Here is an 18,441-nt window from a genome sequence, read left to right as displayed (position 1 = left end):
ATGCTGACTGCTCCTGATCACCTTCTTGTCCTTCAGGCGTCTGGAAATGGTTTCAAGGAAGATTTGGTCCATCATCTTCCTAGAGATTAAGCTGAGGCTGACCACTTCAGGTTCCCCAGATCCTCCTTCTTGCCCTTCTTGAAGACAGGAATGACGCTTGCTTTCTTCCAGTCCTCAGGAGGCTCCCCCAGCTGCCATGACCTTTCAAAGATGATTGAGAGTGGCCTCACAGTGACACCAGCCAGGTCAGCAATCGTGTGTCCCATCAGGTCCCATGGATTTGCGTACGTCCAGTTTGTTTAAATGTTCCCTAACCTGATCCTCCTCCACCAAGTGTCGGGTGGAGTCTTCCTTGCTCCAGACTTTCCCGTTGGCCTCAGGGACCTGGAACAACTGAAGGTGAGTCTTACTGGTAAAGACTGAGGTGAAAAAGTGATTGAGTACCTCAGGTTTGCCTTGTTCTTTGTCACCAGGTCCCATCCCTAATCTGGTCAGCCCTGGAGAGCACGGAGAGAATTATGGATGTGCAATAGTGTAGGGGAATTGGTTGTGTTCTGATGTGGAACCTGAACAACCCTTTTATACCCATATTGAGTCTCCCTCAATACTTTCTCCATTGTGTCAGCAATGCCCTGGCTCTGGGGGAGGTGAAAAGCCAGCTGGCAGCCATCTTCCCCCTCTGTCACCTCACTTGCCAGGGCACAGCCCTTGCTTCCCCTTTACCGTGGGTATAACCCAGCCTGGCAGAGCCTGCTCCCATAAGGGGCATCCTGTGAGCACAGTCCTGCAAAAAAGTGTCACAGATTGCAGATCAGTGGACTTAGTGGTGGCACCTGGTACAGGAGATAAAGAGCTGGAGGGAGGCCAACTGATGCACAACTTGCTTGTGCTGTATTAGGAATGTATGAGACAGGGCCAGATGAAGAATATCTCACCTATTATGGGATTTTTCAGGTCTGGTGACACAGAGAAAACATCATGAATGCTACTGTCATCCCTTTTTCCTCTGCTTCTTGTTCTTCCCATTTCTCAGCTCATCTTTAACCTGTTTTCCATGGCTTGTTACCCACAAAACAGCTAAAATGAAAATTCATCTGGGTAACTTGTGGACACATCAGTTTGTACAAGATTTCAGCTGCTTTGAGGGGTTCTTTTGTTTTATCAAGCTGGAAAACAGCTCGTGTGGGAAAACCAGCATTTTGCACATATAATTAGGAAGGCAGGATACTCTGTTTCTGGAGATGCACGGTCAAGAGCTGGAAGATTTCGACACTTACTGAAACAAATAGCTTTTGAACATGTGAAATTGCTCCTGAATATATTTTGATTACAGTGTGAGCATGGTAATAAAGGAGTCCCTTGAGAAAGAAAAGATTTGGATTCAAATATTAATATCGTTTGGCTGGGAACTGATTATCTCCCAAGCTAGAGCTGTTAGGTTTCTCATTGATTAAACCTTTCTGCTGGCTTATGGAAAGAGTCAGAATTGGGGCTACCCTCTGCAAACAGGGTGCTGAGCCCTGCTTCAGGCAGAAACACCACTTGGTCCCACACTGGTCAGTGACAATCTCCCTTTTAGCCTCCAATGTGACTTTTGATTTTGATCCCAGACCCTTTGCATTTCATTGTTGTTTCGACTCCTTTTCTTGACTCCTGTAGGCATTGCTGGCATACGCTGTGATTCCAGATCCTGGCACTGCCCGTCAGTTGAGATATCCCTAATAGCAGTATCAGGTCTCCAAACACAGGGAAAGGAACAGTTTTATTACACTGTGTCTATTTTATTGCACTGGCTTGTGGAGTTCAAGAGGGGCTCAACCTACAACCAAAAGGCTTTTCTTCTTTTTAAAGGGTTCTGAAACTTTATTCTGCTTTTCTGGATGGACACAGAAGTCTTCCTCTCCATTTTGTGCCTTGTGACCAATGACTGGGTTTGTGGACATAGTCAATACTTGCTGTACCATTGCTAATTCTGCCAACTGCATCGCAAGTGTTTTGATAACTGCATGATTTTTTGTTGTTGTTCAATCCCACTTCCAGGGCCAAGATTTTTAATATTTTATTAAAAAATAAACACATTGTTACTGAAAAAAAGCTGTAAATGAGAAGCCAGATGCCGTTGAAGTCTCAGTACTCAGTCAGCTCTCCCCCCCAAACTGCACAATCTTTTTTTTTTTTCATAAATTTTAGAACAATCTGATGAATTTTGAATCTTTGGCACTGACAAGTCTGATATTACATTAGTCTTTTATTGAATGTTCTCAAACTGCAAAACAGTTCCCCCATTCATAATGGAGTACAGTTCATAAAAAAAAAATCCATTAACATTAATGAGGTAGTTAAATTTAAAAAAAACACACTATAAGAAAATCTCTGAAAATTATATAGCTGGTTTTCTGCTACTAGTCACTCAGCCACTGTTTACAGAAATTCAGTAAGTTTCTTTTAGAAAGCCAGAATCAGAGCCTTGAAGAACAACCAAAGCTGAACCTTGGCCTCTGTTCCTTCAGAATTGTCTTTAAAAGAAAACAAGAGGAAAAAAAGGAAAAGGTTTGCACTCTAATCAGCTTCAGCAGCTTCTCTCTCCACAAAAAGTTGAACGGTTTATCAAATATATTGTGCAGCTTCTTCATCCACTCAACAGAGACAAATCTGCCTCTCACTTCTTAAACATTATCAGGAAACATTATGTAGAAATAATGTAAAAATTAGAGAACACTGCAGTGCCACCATTGTGTACAGTCTAATACAAAGTGTACACTCCGATATAGGCAGCAATTAAATGGCTGTCAGATGGTCTGCAAAATTAAAGCACCCTGATCCTCTGCATCATTTGTTTACCTGCATCCATCTCTATATGTAGCATAGTGAAGCTCATCAAGTTCATCCAGGCTACTGACAAACATAAAGTCAAGCACACAGAAAAACCATGAAAGGGCTAGGGCAGAGTTCAGAGCCAACTGAAATGATTTTGTCTTTGAGAAACAAGGCATGCATACCTAATAGTAAAATTACGATAGCTTAGCAAAATGAAATATATGTAGGTATATGTATACAGTCTCATGCTAATAATTAATTTGTCTTGTAAAGGGTAAGCACTGTTGAAAGTACTTTAAAAAAATTACTAGCAACCTCATATAGAGGTTGCTGTCAAACAGAATAGAACTAACTGCGATTGAGATCTGTAGCAGTAATTGATATAAACATTGACATTAATGCTGAGATACTTACATGGAAGAATTCAGCACCTCATAAACCTCTTTCCATGCAAAAACTGACCTTTTAAGCTAATGACAGAGCTGCCCGTCTCTTGCATGGAAACTCAGCATACGCATCACTGCTTTTTCTCCAGCTGCCAGAACGAATCCCTTTTCATTCTTACTCTATATCCTTTTTAGGACAGTTGCAGCTCATGATAATGACAAAACAATAACAAAATAGAATACTGTTAGTTCTTTAATCAATAAAATGTCCTTTCCTGACTCTTGTCTGAATAGTTTGTGCTAGAAATTGGCTGAGATCACTGCAAATCAGTATAATAAAATGATGATGACCAGTTCCTTTGTAGAAAATGAAGCAATAAAGAGCTTTTGTGTTAGCTTTATGTTTTTATTGATAGATACCATACTGGAGACCACACACATTACCGTTATATATGAGAAAAAACATAGCTGTTTCAACAGACAAAAAATAAAGTGCAGTTGATTCATCGGCTCCTTTAAGAGGACTGGCATCTGGACCACATGCACTTCAAAGTCAAATGCTGTACTGAGATGTGTTGCTTTGAAGTACAGCTGCTGATCCAGACAAATTTTGGAGCCTAAACCAGCATATGAATCTGCTGTACTCTGAAAAAAAATCTATTTCAGATGCCAGTTTTGACTCATTTTAGAAAATTGCTGTCTGGATCGGCTGAACTTCAAAGCAGAACATCGCAGTGCAGCGTTTCCCTTTGAAGTGCAGCTAATCCAGATAGTGGGTTTTCTCTCCCCCCCCCCCGCACTTTTTTTTAAGTAGTTAAAATTGGCATCTGACCTTACCAGTATTTCTCCTCACCCTCTGCACATTCTTCTTCCCTTCTCCCTTATTTCCTCTTCTTTTGACCTCTCTGAAAAATACAGCAATACTCACTATCTTGTTAGCTCCTGCATTACCAAAGCTACTATAAAGAGGGTCATTGTGGGAATAGCCTATATCAAGTCACAAAATGGACAGTGGCCAATTACTGCACATGGCTTGCCATAAAGTTTGTTAATAAATAATGCTTAATTTTACCATCCAAGAAAAATAAAGCTCAAAATAAATCCCTTGTAAATGCTTATTTTCAGAGTATTCATAACCACATTTCCATGGCTCTGCTAACTCATATTAATGGTCATTAGCACTGGCTTAAAAAGTAGCTGAGCTTAACAGCATTTCAACTTTAAGGAATTTTAAGCTATTTTGTCACAGAAAGGTCTCCTTCGCAGCCAAGTCAGGAAGGCCTTAAGAAAATGGTTTTACTGGGGAAGGAATGAGATTACTACAGGCAGAGTTTGCCCAGCTTCTGGCGAGGGGAGCCAAGGGTAAATGCAGAGCACTCACCAGGATGGGACAAAAGAGAAGCTAAGACCTGGTCGGCCAGGAGGACGTTCCTGCAGTGGAGTGGACCATGTTTCAAAGCAATCTCTTCCTTACCCCACCTGTTGCCAGTTCCACAATGTAAGGGAGGTCAAGGGGAAGGGATTTCCCTTTAGAGAAGTGCAGAAAAGTCAATAAATTATTCTTCTCTCTTAGTAAAGGCAAATCAGAAAATGTGATCTTCACATTGAATATAATCATGGTTCTGGCTGCTCAAATAATGACCTACTAAAGAAAAGTCTTGAGCGGACTAACAGCATTCTCTGTTACACTGACCTGTCCAAAGGTTTTGATCTTGCTGAGAGGTACTGAATCCTGCTGACTCATTTTTGCAGGTGGCTTGTTAGATCCTTACAGGAGTAAACCTCTGAGGAGAAGGAAGTAGGCTGAACAGCGCTCAGCACAAACCCGGAGGAGGAACAGGAACATCTGGTTTTATAAATAAAAACAAATCCTGGAAAAAAAAGGGTAAACTGCAGCACCGGACAGTGTTTGTGGATTGTATTTGGAAGAGGCTTATATTTCCTGAGTACCTTAAGTCCTGCCAAAGCAACATCACTTTGCAGACAAAACATGGGAGCAAGGTCCAGAGCACATGGAGAGCCACGGCACCTGCCAGGCTGCTCAAGCCACATGCACAAGGGGTACAATTTTTCCTAACCCCTCTGTGCTCAGACCTCTGAAATAGGCATCTTCTCCTCACCTCACAGGTCTTAGGTGAAGGCAGCCAATGTTTGTGAGACTTGACAGAGAAACCCAGGAGGAAATTAATTGTTAATTCTCTCCTCCTAGCAGGGAGGGAAGGAAGTAGGATTTGTGCCCTTACACCAAACAATTTGAATAGAAGAAAGAGAAAATAACTGCTTATTTTATGACTGTGGCCGACTGAATGAAAAACTATCATGCATTTTAACATTGCCATAATCTATACTCACAAGAAATCCAGAAAAATGTGAGAAGGGCACCCTTTATTCCGGCAGTTCCCAACTTCTGACGGAGTGACTTTGCCACTCCCAAGCTCCTGTCTTATACACACAAAGGATGCTCCCATCTGCTACTAAATTAAAAGACAAATCATAAAGAAATGTTGCATTCTGTTCAAACTGCAAAGACAACGCAAAAAAACCCACCCAAATAAATGCTAGTACAAAACGACAATTTAATGACAGAATCTCTCAATTGCTGAGAAATAACTTCGGAGAGAGAGAGGACTGGACAATGACCAGCATTTTATTTACTCAGGTCATGAGACATGTCACTTGGGTGATCTGTTCTTGTCAGGCAGTCCTTAATTAGAAAATTCCTAGAGAGAGCTCCTGCTCCCACTAGGTGCTTATTAAAATCTAAAGACAAAAGGAGTTAGTAGAAAAGCCTGAGGAATGGACAGAGAACTCAGGTTACACTGGAAGGAAAGAGTCAGCTGCTGCTAGCATAGGGAGAGGCACTCAAGATGGGATGCTGGATTTTGAATGAAAAACTCTCAGTGCTGTTATTAGTGAGTATTTTTAGCATTAAAAAAATCTAATTGGATATATATGAATATTTTAAGCTTGTTTAAAAGACATTTTATGGTTTGCTTACAGTAATACTCCCAAGCTTAATGTAAAACTTGCTATAAAATATTCAGCAGCCTTTTTATAACTAGTCTTAAAAACAATTTAAAGTCTTACTGTTTTATTTTTAATTATTTTTAAGCCCGTGTACTTTAGTCCTCAGATAAAGGGAACAGGGGTTTGCAATTGTAATTGAAATTATATTTTGAATTCTTTTCAGAGACTTTGGTGAATTGAGTATGGGGGGCAGAGAAAGGAATTTCCTCAGCTCCTAACTCCCTCCATTTCTGGAATTCTTTAAATTTGGCTTTTATTGCCTTTTTAGAGGCCAGGCTAAGCCCTGTGTTTAAGATCAAGTTTACCATCACACAGTAAATGTCATCTATATCGTCTACCGGGGGTGTGGGAATAGGACTGTAATCCTGCATTTGCTAAAAGATAGTCTCATTCCAGCAGGCATTTGTGATTTCTATCATCTGTGATCAAGAACTGCATTGCACACTGATTTTGAAGCACCTCTCAGATACTTTTAAAATTATAACCATAACTAGTTTTATATGCATTAAAAAACTAGTGTCACTAACTTGTAGCCTGTCTGCTTTGTAGCTGGTGTGGCTGGGACTGAATTTCTATTTGTTTATTGATACCTTCCACTGGTATGAAGATGAAGATGCTTACATTTATACACGGATTATGCTGGGAGTAAGTACGAGTTTGATTGTTAAAGGGCTCCACAAGAAGAATATATGCATAGTCTGATTTTGTTTACATCCTTCATAATAATGTTTTTGATGCTTCAACAGTAATTTTCCCATATAAGAGTATTATGTTAATATAGTATTTTCTTTCTTTTGCTCTTCCTATACCAAGCTTGTAATTTAATTTCTTTATGCTGTTATATGTACAGTCAACCCTGGCTTGGGCAAGAGCTTCTGCAACGTGCCTTAATTTTAACTGCATGCTAATCCTGTTACCAGTCAGTAGAAACCTTACCTCATTCTTAAGAGGAGCAAGCATTGTAAGTATCTTTTTGCAAATAGCCATATTATCCTCCCTTTTTTATTTCCATAGTTTAGCAGTGTTATCCATATCAAACATTTTCCAAGGATTTTTAATTTTTGATAGAGAAATCTGTACACTATTGCCTAGTTATTACCATTTAAATTGTCAGTATTCGTGACTGAAGAGAAACAAATGGCTTGTTTAACACAGTGCTCTAAATGCAATGCTGATTTTGGCAGCCACTGCATAGCGTGGTGTCATGAAGTGAAAACTGAGGAGCTACAAAAAAAGGATGTAATAATGCAACTTGGCCAAATGGAGAATATACGTATCCATCATGTATATCCTGTGTAGTTGCAAAGTGAAAATTGGAGAGAGAAAATGTACAGATAGATAAAAGTGTCATAAGGATAATAAGGAACATGTCTAAACCCTTCTGCCTGAGTGGCCACCATTCAGGTCTTCCTTTCTTGTAAACACGTGTTTTTGTAATGGAGTGGTCATCTGCTCAGAGGCATTTACATTAACCTCGGCATCACACATAGGAAGTACTTCAGGCTTTAGCTCTACTAGCTATAGCTTCAACTTGCAGTGAATTTTTACAGTCAGAGCAATTCCAATACCACATGTTTGGGTAAAAAATCACTGATCACTTCATGCCTCCAAGAACAACAGGAATTTAGAAATCGTGACATTAATTTATTTTACTGTAAGCTGGTTCTTATTTCAGTTCTGCCTTTTTTTTTTTCTTGAGAGTTAAGAGTTACATTTCAAGCAGTCTTTAGGCTTGGAAACAAAGCTGATAATTGTTTGAGTCTAGGAGATGAGCATTTAAGAAAAAAAAGCCTTGTTGGACTTCTGAATCAGTTTGTGAATTAACATAAAATATATGCAACCCCACTTAGATGCTGAGTAAGAACTCAGAGAACTGGAACTCTTCTCACAGATAATATCATCTTGCTCTTCTAGACAATATTCTCCTCTTGAGGAGCATGGTACAGAGCAACTTGACTGGCTCCAGCATGGTCAGCACAAGGCTGGATCCAGTGTCTCTCCGAGGAGGTGCTGTGTCTTGGCATTGCACCCCACAGTCCTCCAGATATTTGGAAGATTTATTAGCTGGGAAACAACATGGATAAATGCCAGGATCTTTGGCATGGCACTGTGCCAGGTCAAGCGAGCAATCCAGACACCACAACACCGTTCGGAGACTGAATTAGGTCCGCAAGGGCTGTCTAGGTTCCAGAGGAGTGTGTTAGTTTTGGCTGATTGCCGCCCGCCCCGGCCCCAGGCTGGCTCTGTGCAGAGGCACCCAGCTGGCCATGAGCACACCACCATCAAGCACTTCCAATAATGGGAAGACGGCTCAGTAACACATAAGCGTGCAGCCACCTGAGGTCTAGACAGCCTCACCCTCCTGGGGTGTGCATTTCATGAAAGCAGCAAAAATGTTTTCATTCCAAGCTGGCTTTGCCAGCAATTCGGCTGTGTTCATGCAGCTAAACCTAGGTTTGCAAAGCAGTGGTGGCCCAGCCTGGTGTCCTTATACCAGCAAATTAGTTAATCACCAGCCACAATAAACCACTCACAAATCACAGCTAAATGTAGCACAGTTTTACCAAACCTGTTTTTGAGCCCCTCTATAGGCTGAATAGCTTAAGACTCCTGTGCCGAAAGCAGTTACCTGAGCCCCAAAGTCAAGGTTAACCCCAAACTTCCACTGAATTCCTTCAACATTCCATTTTTAAATGTACTGAACTCCTCTCTTCTCCTCTCCAAAATGTGAGCTGTAAATAGTAATAGAAATGATGTAAAACAAGGTCTGCTTTTTCACCAAGTGCTGTGGAGGAGCACTGAGGAGACAGCTTGACAAAAACATCGCATTTCACAAGATGGTTGCCTACGGAATAGCTGTAAATGCAAGTAAGCTTTTTTTTTCCTTCTTCTTTGCCTTTGAAATGTTTTGAATTTCACAGTGATTCTGCCTAATGCTGTAATCCCCATCAGCTCTGATGTGCTATTTTAGTGCAATCATTTGGTGACTGAAGCTTTAAATAGGTGTAGGAGTTCCATCTGATTAACCATTTGTAACCATTTTTGCTTGAGAAAAGTTTGACTGTTAAGTCAATAACTTTCAACCTGGATAGTAATTACTAGTTGCCATTTAGTTAATGTGAGCAACTTGTGTGCTCTTAATATTTAGTGTAAATAACTTTAATTAAAACTCTGAGAGTGGCTGTTTGGGGAGGTGACATAGCATTACAGTCTGTTTTCCTAAGGAAATGGTGCTTGTGAGTCACACCGCTCATCTGTCCACCACTACATCTTCTTCAATAATTTTTTCGACCAGGTAATAAATTTAATCTGAATTTGAGACAAGCAGCTGTCTCAAAACCTTTAAATTCCTAAATATTTTTTTTAAAATAGGTGCTGAGTACAGGGAACTAATGGCCCCCCTGAGGGAAAAAACTGCATCTTGAGCTCAAAAGTTATCATCTGTTCTGCAGATCCTAGTGACTTACTGAGGTATAGGTGTTCGTTCGCCTGGCTGGGAAGACGACATGGCATCTTCCTGTTCTCCAAGTCATTAAAGGACCTGGAGAATACTGAAGCTTATGGGTATTCAGAGGACATGAGGGCAACAGGAGATAGTGTGGGCAAGAGGAATGCACAAAGAAGAACAAAAGGCGGTATGAGGAAGGACATAAACACATAGAGATGGAGAGGTATCTGGGGCAGACAGTTCTCTTAGAAAACGTGAAGGAGGCACTGGAGTTAATTAGGGTTATTTGGAAGCATAAGTCATTGCAGGGTAACAGTTCTACCCCCAGGCTGTCTGGGTGGATCCTGATCCCAATACTTTTTTCAGTCTACATGAGGGAGCTGCTTTTGTGTCTATAGGCTGTTAATGTCCCCATGCAGTGAGACAAGAACATGAAGTCAGGATTGCCATCAGGAATCAATAGCTAAAATTTGTCCTTTGTATGTAGCGCTAAAGAATTCAGAGGAGAAGGCTGGGGGATGAGAATGTGCATCTTATAGTATATTATGGTGATTTACTTTACTGTCATGTCCATTCATTTATCAGAGTTCAGTTTCAGCATAAAGCAGATTCCTACAGAACGCAACATTGCTTCTTTAATTAACAAATCAACCCAGGAATGTAAATTAACCAACTTCTACTTGGTGTATAATTTGTCATGCTCCAAAAAGAAAGCAAAACTGCACAGTCAAATCTTTATGGTTTTGGTTTTTACATTAATATAAAGATGTTTGCTAGTGCATTAAGGTGGACAGTTTGGGAAGTGCAAGTCTATCAGAAAAGTGTTTACTTTATGGCTTCAGTAATTCCAAGGAAAAAGATACAGGAGCTGAAGTGAAATGACAAAAAGCACCATTATTTAAATCTGTCACTCTCTAGGGAGAAAATGAGCGTTTGTTGTTGGGTTGTTATTTGAGTTGTTTGGGTCTTTTTTTCCAGAATATAAAACGAACAAATAGTTGATGAGGTATCGGTATTTGAGGAAGAAAACAAAATACAGGGAAGTCTAATGAACAAAACATGACAACTTATGAACTCGTTTCCCTAACAGACAAGTGAGAAACAACTCTCATATTTGGGAAAACACTACATCACTGTATAGTCAGACTTGGGTAAAGAATGGCCAGAAACTCAGCTGCCTGAAATTAAATTTCAAATTAATAAAAAAAATACAATCTACAGCACATAGTGTGACAGAAAAGCAACGTTTCAGAGGTACCCACAACTATATTGAGTCCCTTTTTATAAAATCTAACAGTGTTAAAATGATGTGTAAATAGATGCCATTTTCCTCTCAACTGACACATTATTTATCCAAGTACTACCTATATTGCCTTTTGTTACACAAAAGCATAGTCAACTCCTATTAGTCTATTGCAATTTAGTAATTCTTAGTTAAATGAATGTTCTCCCCTGTATGATCAATAGCCTAAATGTGGCAGCCAGAAGTTAAACCAATTTGCAGATCAGATCAGTAAGCTTAGCCTCACAATATAAAATTGTAGACTCCTTTATTATTAAAGTAACATGTATTCATCTCAGCTTGCCAGGTGGTGTTATTCCAGCATATTTATTTAATAGCGTGCTAAAAATAGTCAGTGCAACATTAGTATTGTCTGGCTTCTAACAGGCAGCCAGCTCAGCTGAGGTGCGCGTGGCCTTGGAAAAAGTACATCGGTACCTTTAATTTTTCATCAGCTCTAATACAAATTCAAGAGCAGGCTTTAATTGGTCAGGTCATAAAGGGATATAATTAGAGACTAGTGGAAGAGGGAAGTTGGAGGAAAGAGAGAGAGTAAACAATGCTATCTATAATCAAGGGCATCATTGAAAATTCAGTAAAGGGAATTCTGCTTAGTTTGGCTTCCTGCATTCTGCATGCCTGTCTGTGATAAGAGCTGTCTGGGAGTTATTCACCCACTAATAAATCTTCCTTATAGACCTGTAACTCTGCTAGAATAAAATCATAGTTTCATGCACTCACAGTTTGATCAGTGCAAATCTTTCTATGCTTTCTAATGCAAAAGAGACTTTTCAGTTGAGAGGCAGTTGTCTGAAACCTAAAGATACCTACAAGAGATAGTAAATAACATTTTGTACAACTCCTCTCTCCTACTGTATTGTTTGTACCCTCACAAGAAAGTACATTCATACATTTTCTGAAGTGGGGAGTGTTGGGGGGGATATGTTGTTTTTTTTTACTTTGGCATACGTTGCATATCTTGAAAAACAGACTGCTTCTTGTGTTGTTTTGATGTTTGCAGAAAGGTTATATAGATACATTGTGCCAACAGTCTCTGAATTTTGATATGAATAAAGCTTAAGCAATTAAGGGAAAGTAGGGGAAGGACAGTGAGGTTCTTTGTAGTTAGGCTGTTTGGAATGGTGGTTCCTGCTCCTTAAAAATTCCAGCAGTGAGATTTTCTTTAAAAACATGCAAAATGCAGAGAGAAGTATAGTGATGCCAGGTGTGTTTGGCTTCTGACAAGCACTGAAAAATCTATAGCTAAAAATACTAGCAAACCTTTCCATTTTCAACCACATTTTGGTAGTGGTGGCTATGTGAAGGGCTTTGGTGATCTGAGTAACATTTTTGTGTAAGCAGTGAAGTTTTCAGGGAAGCAGATGCTTATCTTCAAAAGAGGTTTAGCTGATATCTCAGTGTTGTACTTCCAGAAATTACAGAAAATCAAATTTCCATTAAACTGCATATTTTTTTCAGTCAGATTGTTTAAATCCAGACTTAGTGCAAGTACTAGGAAGAAAACTACATTAAATTAAAGATTATAAGCTTCCAGCTAGGATAAAAAATGGTCCAAGTCATGTTCTTCTTTGATGTCCATAACCATTCTTAAAGAAAAAAAATCCAATGCAAGTATGTGTGTGGTCACTATTGGTGCAATTTTTACATAACCTGCACTTTTTTAGTCCACAGAGACAGCATGAAGCTGAATTAAGGGTTCTGTGTAACTCAAAAAGGCACAAAGCAGTGGGTGGCAAAAGAATCCAGGCTTGGTCAGGGACAGAATTCTACATGCCTAGGTTAGCTGCTTGCAAAGCTGTTCTCTTCTCTGTGGGCAGAAAGGCCAGGATTTGACCCTTTGATTTTATCATGATGGGTTAGTTAACCAAAATATTTAACTGCTAGCAGCAAGCTCCAATTTGATTATTATCCTGTACAGGCACGCAGAAAAAGAGAGAGTGAAATCTTGTCCTCAGATAAACACATGCAATTTCTGTTTAGTTCAATGAGAGTTGTGCATGCTTCACTGAAGGCACAATTGGCTGAATAAGACTAGCTAAATTGACCAGACTTTCAAGATAATTTAATTACATATCTTTGTATTTAAGAATATGTACAGTAAACACCATGCTCTAATAGCAACCCTTTTCCTCCCTCCCTCCTTCCAATAAAACCTTTTATTTGATCTCAGAGGTGGACTAGATAGAACATCTCAGGGTCAAATACAAATTAATGTATGTTAAGTGCTTCAGAGGTTCCAGATGTTGTTAAAAACAACAGTCAAAATTGTTCAGTCTTCATGCACAGTTATAAAAAAGAACTTTGTTTAAAGGATTGCATGATTTATTCCATACTTTATATTTGGTGATGCAGAATAAGGAAAAAATTGAACTGAAAATCCTGACATGTAGTACCTTAAACTTTGTCCTCATGGTTAACTTAGATAAGTGGTGCAGGGAGAAAAACCCCAACTGTTGTAAGGTCAAATTTCAGAAATCTGCATATTAATTTTGGAATTGCTTAGTAAATTCTATACACTGCAGATGCAAAGGACCTTCAGAAAATGCACTTTAGGGATGCAAAATATTTTAGCTAATGGCAATGCATCCAGCGCGAGACTTTTTAGTCTGCTACAACTATTATACATTAAATGAACCACACTGAAAATGGAATTAGAACTTTGCATTACTCTTACCATCCAGCTATAATTCACTTTTAGATTGCATCATTTTTTCCTAGCAGCACACAAAAAATCATCAGAAGTATTAATCTAATAACACTCTAGGCAATATTTAAGATCATGGGAGACTCAGGTAAACCAACATATTCAGTACATCATTAGTTTGAATGTTAATATTTTCCAGTGTATCATTATATTCTGTACATTAACAACTACCACAGAATAGCTTGCAGAAAAGACCTCTGCTGTTGATTCTGGGAGTCTTCTACACTTGTAATATGCTTTACCTGTTAGATGAAAGCTGGAGGGAATGTCACCCAAAAGGGAAGATGTGGTAAATCCCAAAGAAGAAGGTATGATGATGTTTCCATTGTCAGTAACACAGTAAGGCAGAACAATATGCAGGTGGACAAAATGGTGTCCTTTAATAGCCTGCAAAAAAATCTTACTAGGCTAAGTTGCAGAAAGCGGATCTCTTTTCCAGGGAAAAGTTGCAACATGATTACCCTTCAGTAAACCTTAGGCTTGAGACCTTTTCGGGAAGCTACGTCTACTCAAACCACAGTTTTTTTCTGTTCGAGATTGCAAATACTCTGTTAGCAAATGTGGACCTCTGGAAGAAACTACCACCTCATTTCGTTCTCAACACTCGACATATACCAGATAGCATTAGGTTTCCTGTCACTGCTGACATGACTGGAATTTGTACAAATCATGTACCGTCCTGCACTTCGAGGAAAGTGCGAGATTTTGTAGCCTTCTAAACAACAGAAATGTCATCATTTCACATGAAGATTTCACAATCTGCAGTATCACTTTTTAAAAAATCTATGTCTTTTGAAGGTGAAAGAGAGAAAGTGTGTTATGCGCTGAACACAGATTGGAACCACCACCTCTAGTCAATGTTGCTATTTTACGTGAGCAAGGATAGTCCAAAACCTGCAGTGTATATGCTGCAGGGAACCCTTGGTAAAACAGCGCTATAGATCACAACTGTATGAAAGTCACCTGGTCCCAAAGCTATGGTGACTATTACATCGTATCAGAGTTACAAAGAACATCCTGCAGGTATAGAGGACAAGAGGCCTAAGTACCATTACTGATTGCACCAGTAATTACTAGCAGATGCCAAGATATAACTGCTCAGTAGATGTCCACTCAAGAGATTCACTGTCAGGGCTTTCCGTCCTTTGAAAGTTTTCTCTCCTCTTTCCATTAGGCTGGTACTGGACTACATGCAGCATGTAACTCTACAATCTACCGCAGACAGAGGTCTGTTACCCCGCACTCCCGTCCTCCAAGTGAGCTCTTTCAGATGTCAGAGAAATCAGGTCCTCATCAAGCAATGACTTGGTTCCCTTCCAGCTGGATCTGATAACATCCTTACCAGGCCAAAACATCTGTTCTGAAAGGAGCCCCTTGTAGGAACAGCTCCCCGCCGCCCCCTTCCCACTCAGCACTTAAAAGTGCTGTTACACTTAAATACATAAACAGTGTTTATATACTGCTTATACATCAGTTGTACGCTGGGGAACAGATTGCCACAGCCCCCACACAGCTGCCACCTAAACCCTGCAGCTCAAAGCCTCTCAGGCTTTTGGGTTTTGACAGTCTGAATCCACACATCTCACACGCCGCTTACGGTCTTGTGCAACCTTCATTCCAGCGTCCTGGCGCTGCCGAGGTGCTGGGAGCGCCCTCACACGTGCAGGCTCCGGGCAGCGTCTCCTGCCTGATGCTGGCCAGGTTGTTTCACGTGCAGCACCTAATCCATAACAATGTACGCGGGACATGCCGGGTCACTGAGTCCAATACCCTCTAATGCTCACGGTCACGTCATATACGTTATTTCATAAAATGACCAACCTTCAGCTGAAAGCTGCTTGGATTGCTTGATCCCATTATCCTGTTTATTGAAAGGTTATTTTAGAGTCTCATTCCTTTGATGGCTTGAATCTGTCTTCTAATTTCCAGGCTCATTTTATCTCTGTGCAGTTCATACCCATTTGGATTCAGTCTCCATTCTGCTGAAGCTATTCCAGCTTGTATAAATAATTTATTATTCACTGGGCCAAAGATTCAGAAAAAATGGGAGCTTGATTTTGCAGTTTGGGTGCTCAGGATATTCACTTGGGATGCCTGTGTCAAAAAATATTTGATTATTTTTATTAAGGGCTTCATCAGGAGACAGCTCACAAGAGAATAACCAGTCAGCCCCGTGACTAGGACATGTGATTTGGTTTAAAGCCCTACTTTAAATTTACTGTAACAAGGATTTTAAAATAGGTCTTTTATCTCCCAGTGAGTATGTAAGCATGGGGCAATGAGGTGAAGCAGGTGTTAGGGAGTGGCAGGAGGGAGTCCCTAAGCTAATATTATGTTTTGAATGAAGTGCAACCTGACAGTCAACCAACCACAGCACATCTACTGCTCTAGAAGGATCACCTCAGGAGAACAGAGTGAAAATTATCTCTCTCCAGCCTGTACACATGGGCTAACCTACTGTTGGGGGGAAGACTGCAATCTTCTGCCTTTTTGCACTGACTGTTTTAAGCACTTCCATGGCCAGCATCCTACCTTAACTCCTATTCCCATGCCCACAGCTCTCCCCAGGTGCTGCAAAGGAGCTGGACTCCAGCATGCAGAGTGAGGGAACTCACTAAGTGGATAGGCACCTAAAAGACTTAGCATACCAAAGTCCTTATGCTTTTAATCCTGTGTTTCATCTATGATTACACAGTAACTAGCACAATAAGACATTACTTTTGTGCGAATAGTTACAATTTTAAAAAGAAAAAAAAAGAAAAAAGAGGAAAGAAGGAAGAAGAGAGAATAAAGAAGAGAGAAAAGAGAAGAGAAAAAGGCAAAAAACATGAAAAGAGAAAAAGGAAAAAAGAAAAAAGAAAAAGAAAAAGGAAAAAAGAATCTTTTGAGAGAATATTATTGAGGGAAGCAGATCATATTTGGTTTACTACAAATACTGCCTTTTAGAATGGTTTTTTAAATAGAACAGAACAGATAAACACTGAAGGAGAGATGATAACAGAAAGCTAATTATAAAAGCTAGAAATAGCATATCCTAATAGCTCTACTGTAAACATATAATTGTTTTTCACTGTCATTTTTTCATCCTTTGGCGTTTAATATTTTGCGCTAATTACGACTTTCCTGTAATGGATTTGAGAATCTCTCATATTGAAAACTGAAACTGCACCTAACATGATTACGACTTTATCTATGTTAGCCAATAATCAAACAAAAAGTCCTTTGTTTTTCCTTCTTTTGAAATTAACATCTTTCCACTCATGAACAGAATTACAGGGAAGTTCTTACTTTACTCTAAGGTGCTTTTCTAAACTGACCATTTCATATACCTTTTGGGAAACTGCCAGAAGTAGGGGTGATATATGATGCTCAGGGCAAATCAGATCTAACACTGTGATCCAGACTTCTCCCTTAAAATCATCATTCCTGTGGCTTCCTCAGGCTTCACCTGCATACTTGTTAATAAGGGCCAGATTCTGGATTCATCTCTTAAATATCCCTGGTGCAAGTTGCAAACTGGTCTGTGCCTAAAACAGACCAGTTAGTGTCCTGCATAGCAATATTAGACCATGGCACATCCTAGTATATTAATAAAAAAATAGGGATTTTAATCAATTTCCCTCATTTTGAACAATTAAAATCAGAGGCAAACACCTTTATATCATCTCTCAAGAGGTCCTCCTTTGATGACACTGAAGACTGCAGGGCACTTGACTGTAAACATGGGAGGTGACCCTGGAGCTGTTCTTCTCCTCTCCAATGTGAAGGAGTTGCTTCATATTAGACACATATTTGATAAAATTTTCCTCTAATTGTCAGCTTAACCCATGCAAAGCTCTCAGTTTATGCCCCAGCTTTTCAAATAGTTTGTAGTGTGCTTAATGAAGGTCCTTCTGGCACTGTGGACACATACAAGTGTGCCTGTAATTTCACACCACTCTTTCTCTCATGCAGCCATCCATATTGTTGCCCACTTGATCAACATCGAGCGGTATCATACCAGCCAGTCAAAGGAAGCCGGGGAGTTACGGAATAAACTTTCTGGCCTTGGCAAGAGCCCAAATGAAAGCTACTTGAACCCAATCAGGACCTATGAAACGGTAAGCTGTCACTTTTTGGTTTTCCTCATCTAAAAAGTTTTCCTCTGTGGATTCCATTGTCGGTAAAACTGTATTTCAAAGCCTTTTAACCAGAGCGAGAAGGTGGTGCCAAAGGTTAACCTCAATTTCAGCTGAAAACACTTACTCAGAGCTGCAATTTTCAGGTTACTAAGCTCAAAGAAATGCCTGCAGTATTTTAATTAGTTTGTCAGGAGACAGCCTGGGGGGGGGGGCAGGATGAGGATCATTGTGAATAGTAGACAATGAAATGAACCTGCAAAGAATTTAAAAAAAACTAAACTAAACTATCAGTACATGGAACAAACACAACTTCTTTCCAGAAAGAAAACATCAATAACCCTTAACAGTATTTCTTTCACAGCTGCTATTTGTCTCTCCCCGTGGTTGTGCAGTATCTTCCCAATCTGGGGGTTGATTCTGCCTTGTTACATGTCGAATGTGGCTGCCCAGGGAAGAGCACGTGCAAAACCACGTGGAGGTTTGCTGCATATAGGAAGCAGTGCACGGGGAAGCTAGTGCCACTGTGTGATCTTCAGAGCCAAGCTGGATTATGGGCACCTCAGCCCTGCAAATAAATGGTTCTGCTTGCTTTGGGGAAAAAAGTGACTGTGCCTCCTGTCCACTTCCTTTGCTAT

At 39.9% G+C, this 18,441-nt stretch overlaps 1 protein-coding gene and 1 long non-coding RNA gene across 3 annotated transcripts in view; one reads left to right on the top strand and one right to left on the bottom strand.

The window, feature by feature from the left end:
* Positions 1 to 4,039: 4,039 nt before the first annotated feature.
* The window catches only part of LOC138686072 (uncharacterized), a 29,687-nt gene continuing 15,285 nt past the window's right edge, over positions 4,040 to 18,441 (bottom strand). The window contains exons 4-7 of one of the 2 annotated variants that reach the window (XR_011325390.1): positions 8,860 to 8,962; positions 5,556 to 5,677; positions 4,897 to 5,074; positions 4,040 to 4,108 (exon numbers count right to left, since the gene is read on the bottom strand). This is a non-coding gene — a long non-coding RNA (uncharacterized lncRNA). The remainder of the gene's footprint in view (positions 4,109 to 4,896; positions 5,075 to 5,555; positions 5,678 to 8,859; positions 8,963 to 18,441) is intronic. The other variant, XR_011325389.1, reaches the window with a different exon arrangement.
* NOX3 (NADPH oxidase 3) overlaps positions 6,012 to 18,441 on the top strand; it is a 41,397-nt gene continuing 28,967 nt past the window's right edge. The window contains exons 1-5 of the mRNA XM_009913787.2: positions 6,012 to 6,115; positions 6,780 to 6,875; positions 7,081 to 7,191; positions 9,014 to 9,098; positions 17,640 to 17,785. Of these exons, the coding sequence (XP_009912089.1) occupies positions 6,071 to 6,115; positions 6,780 to 6,875; positions 7,081 to 7,191; positions 9,014 to 9,098; positions 17,640 to 17,785 (483 nt within the window). The 5' untranslated portion in view covers positions 6,012 to 6,070. The remainder of the gene's footprint in view (positions 6,116 to 6,779; positions 6,876 to 7,080; positions 7,192 to 9,013; positions 9,099 to 17,639; positions 17,786 to 18,441) is intronic.

This window comes from Haliaeetus albicilla, chromosome 7 (genome assembly GCF_947461875.1).
Source record: "Haliaeetus albicilla chromosome 7, bHalAlb1.1, whole genome shotgun sequence".
Classification (NCBI taxonomy): Eukaryota; Metazoa; Chordata; class Aves; order Accipitriformes; family Accipitridae; genus Haliaeetus; species Haliaeetus albicilla.
This window is presented reverse-complemented; position numbering and strand designations above follow the sequence as displayed.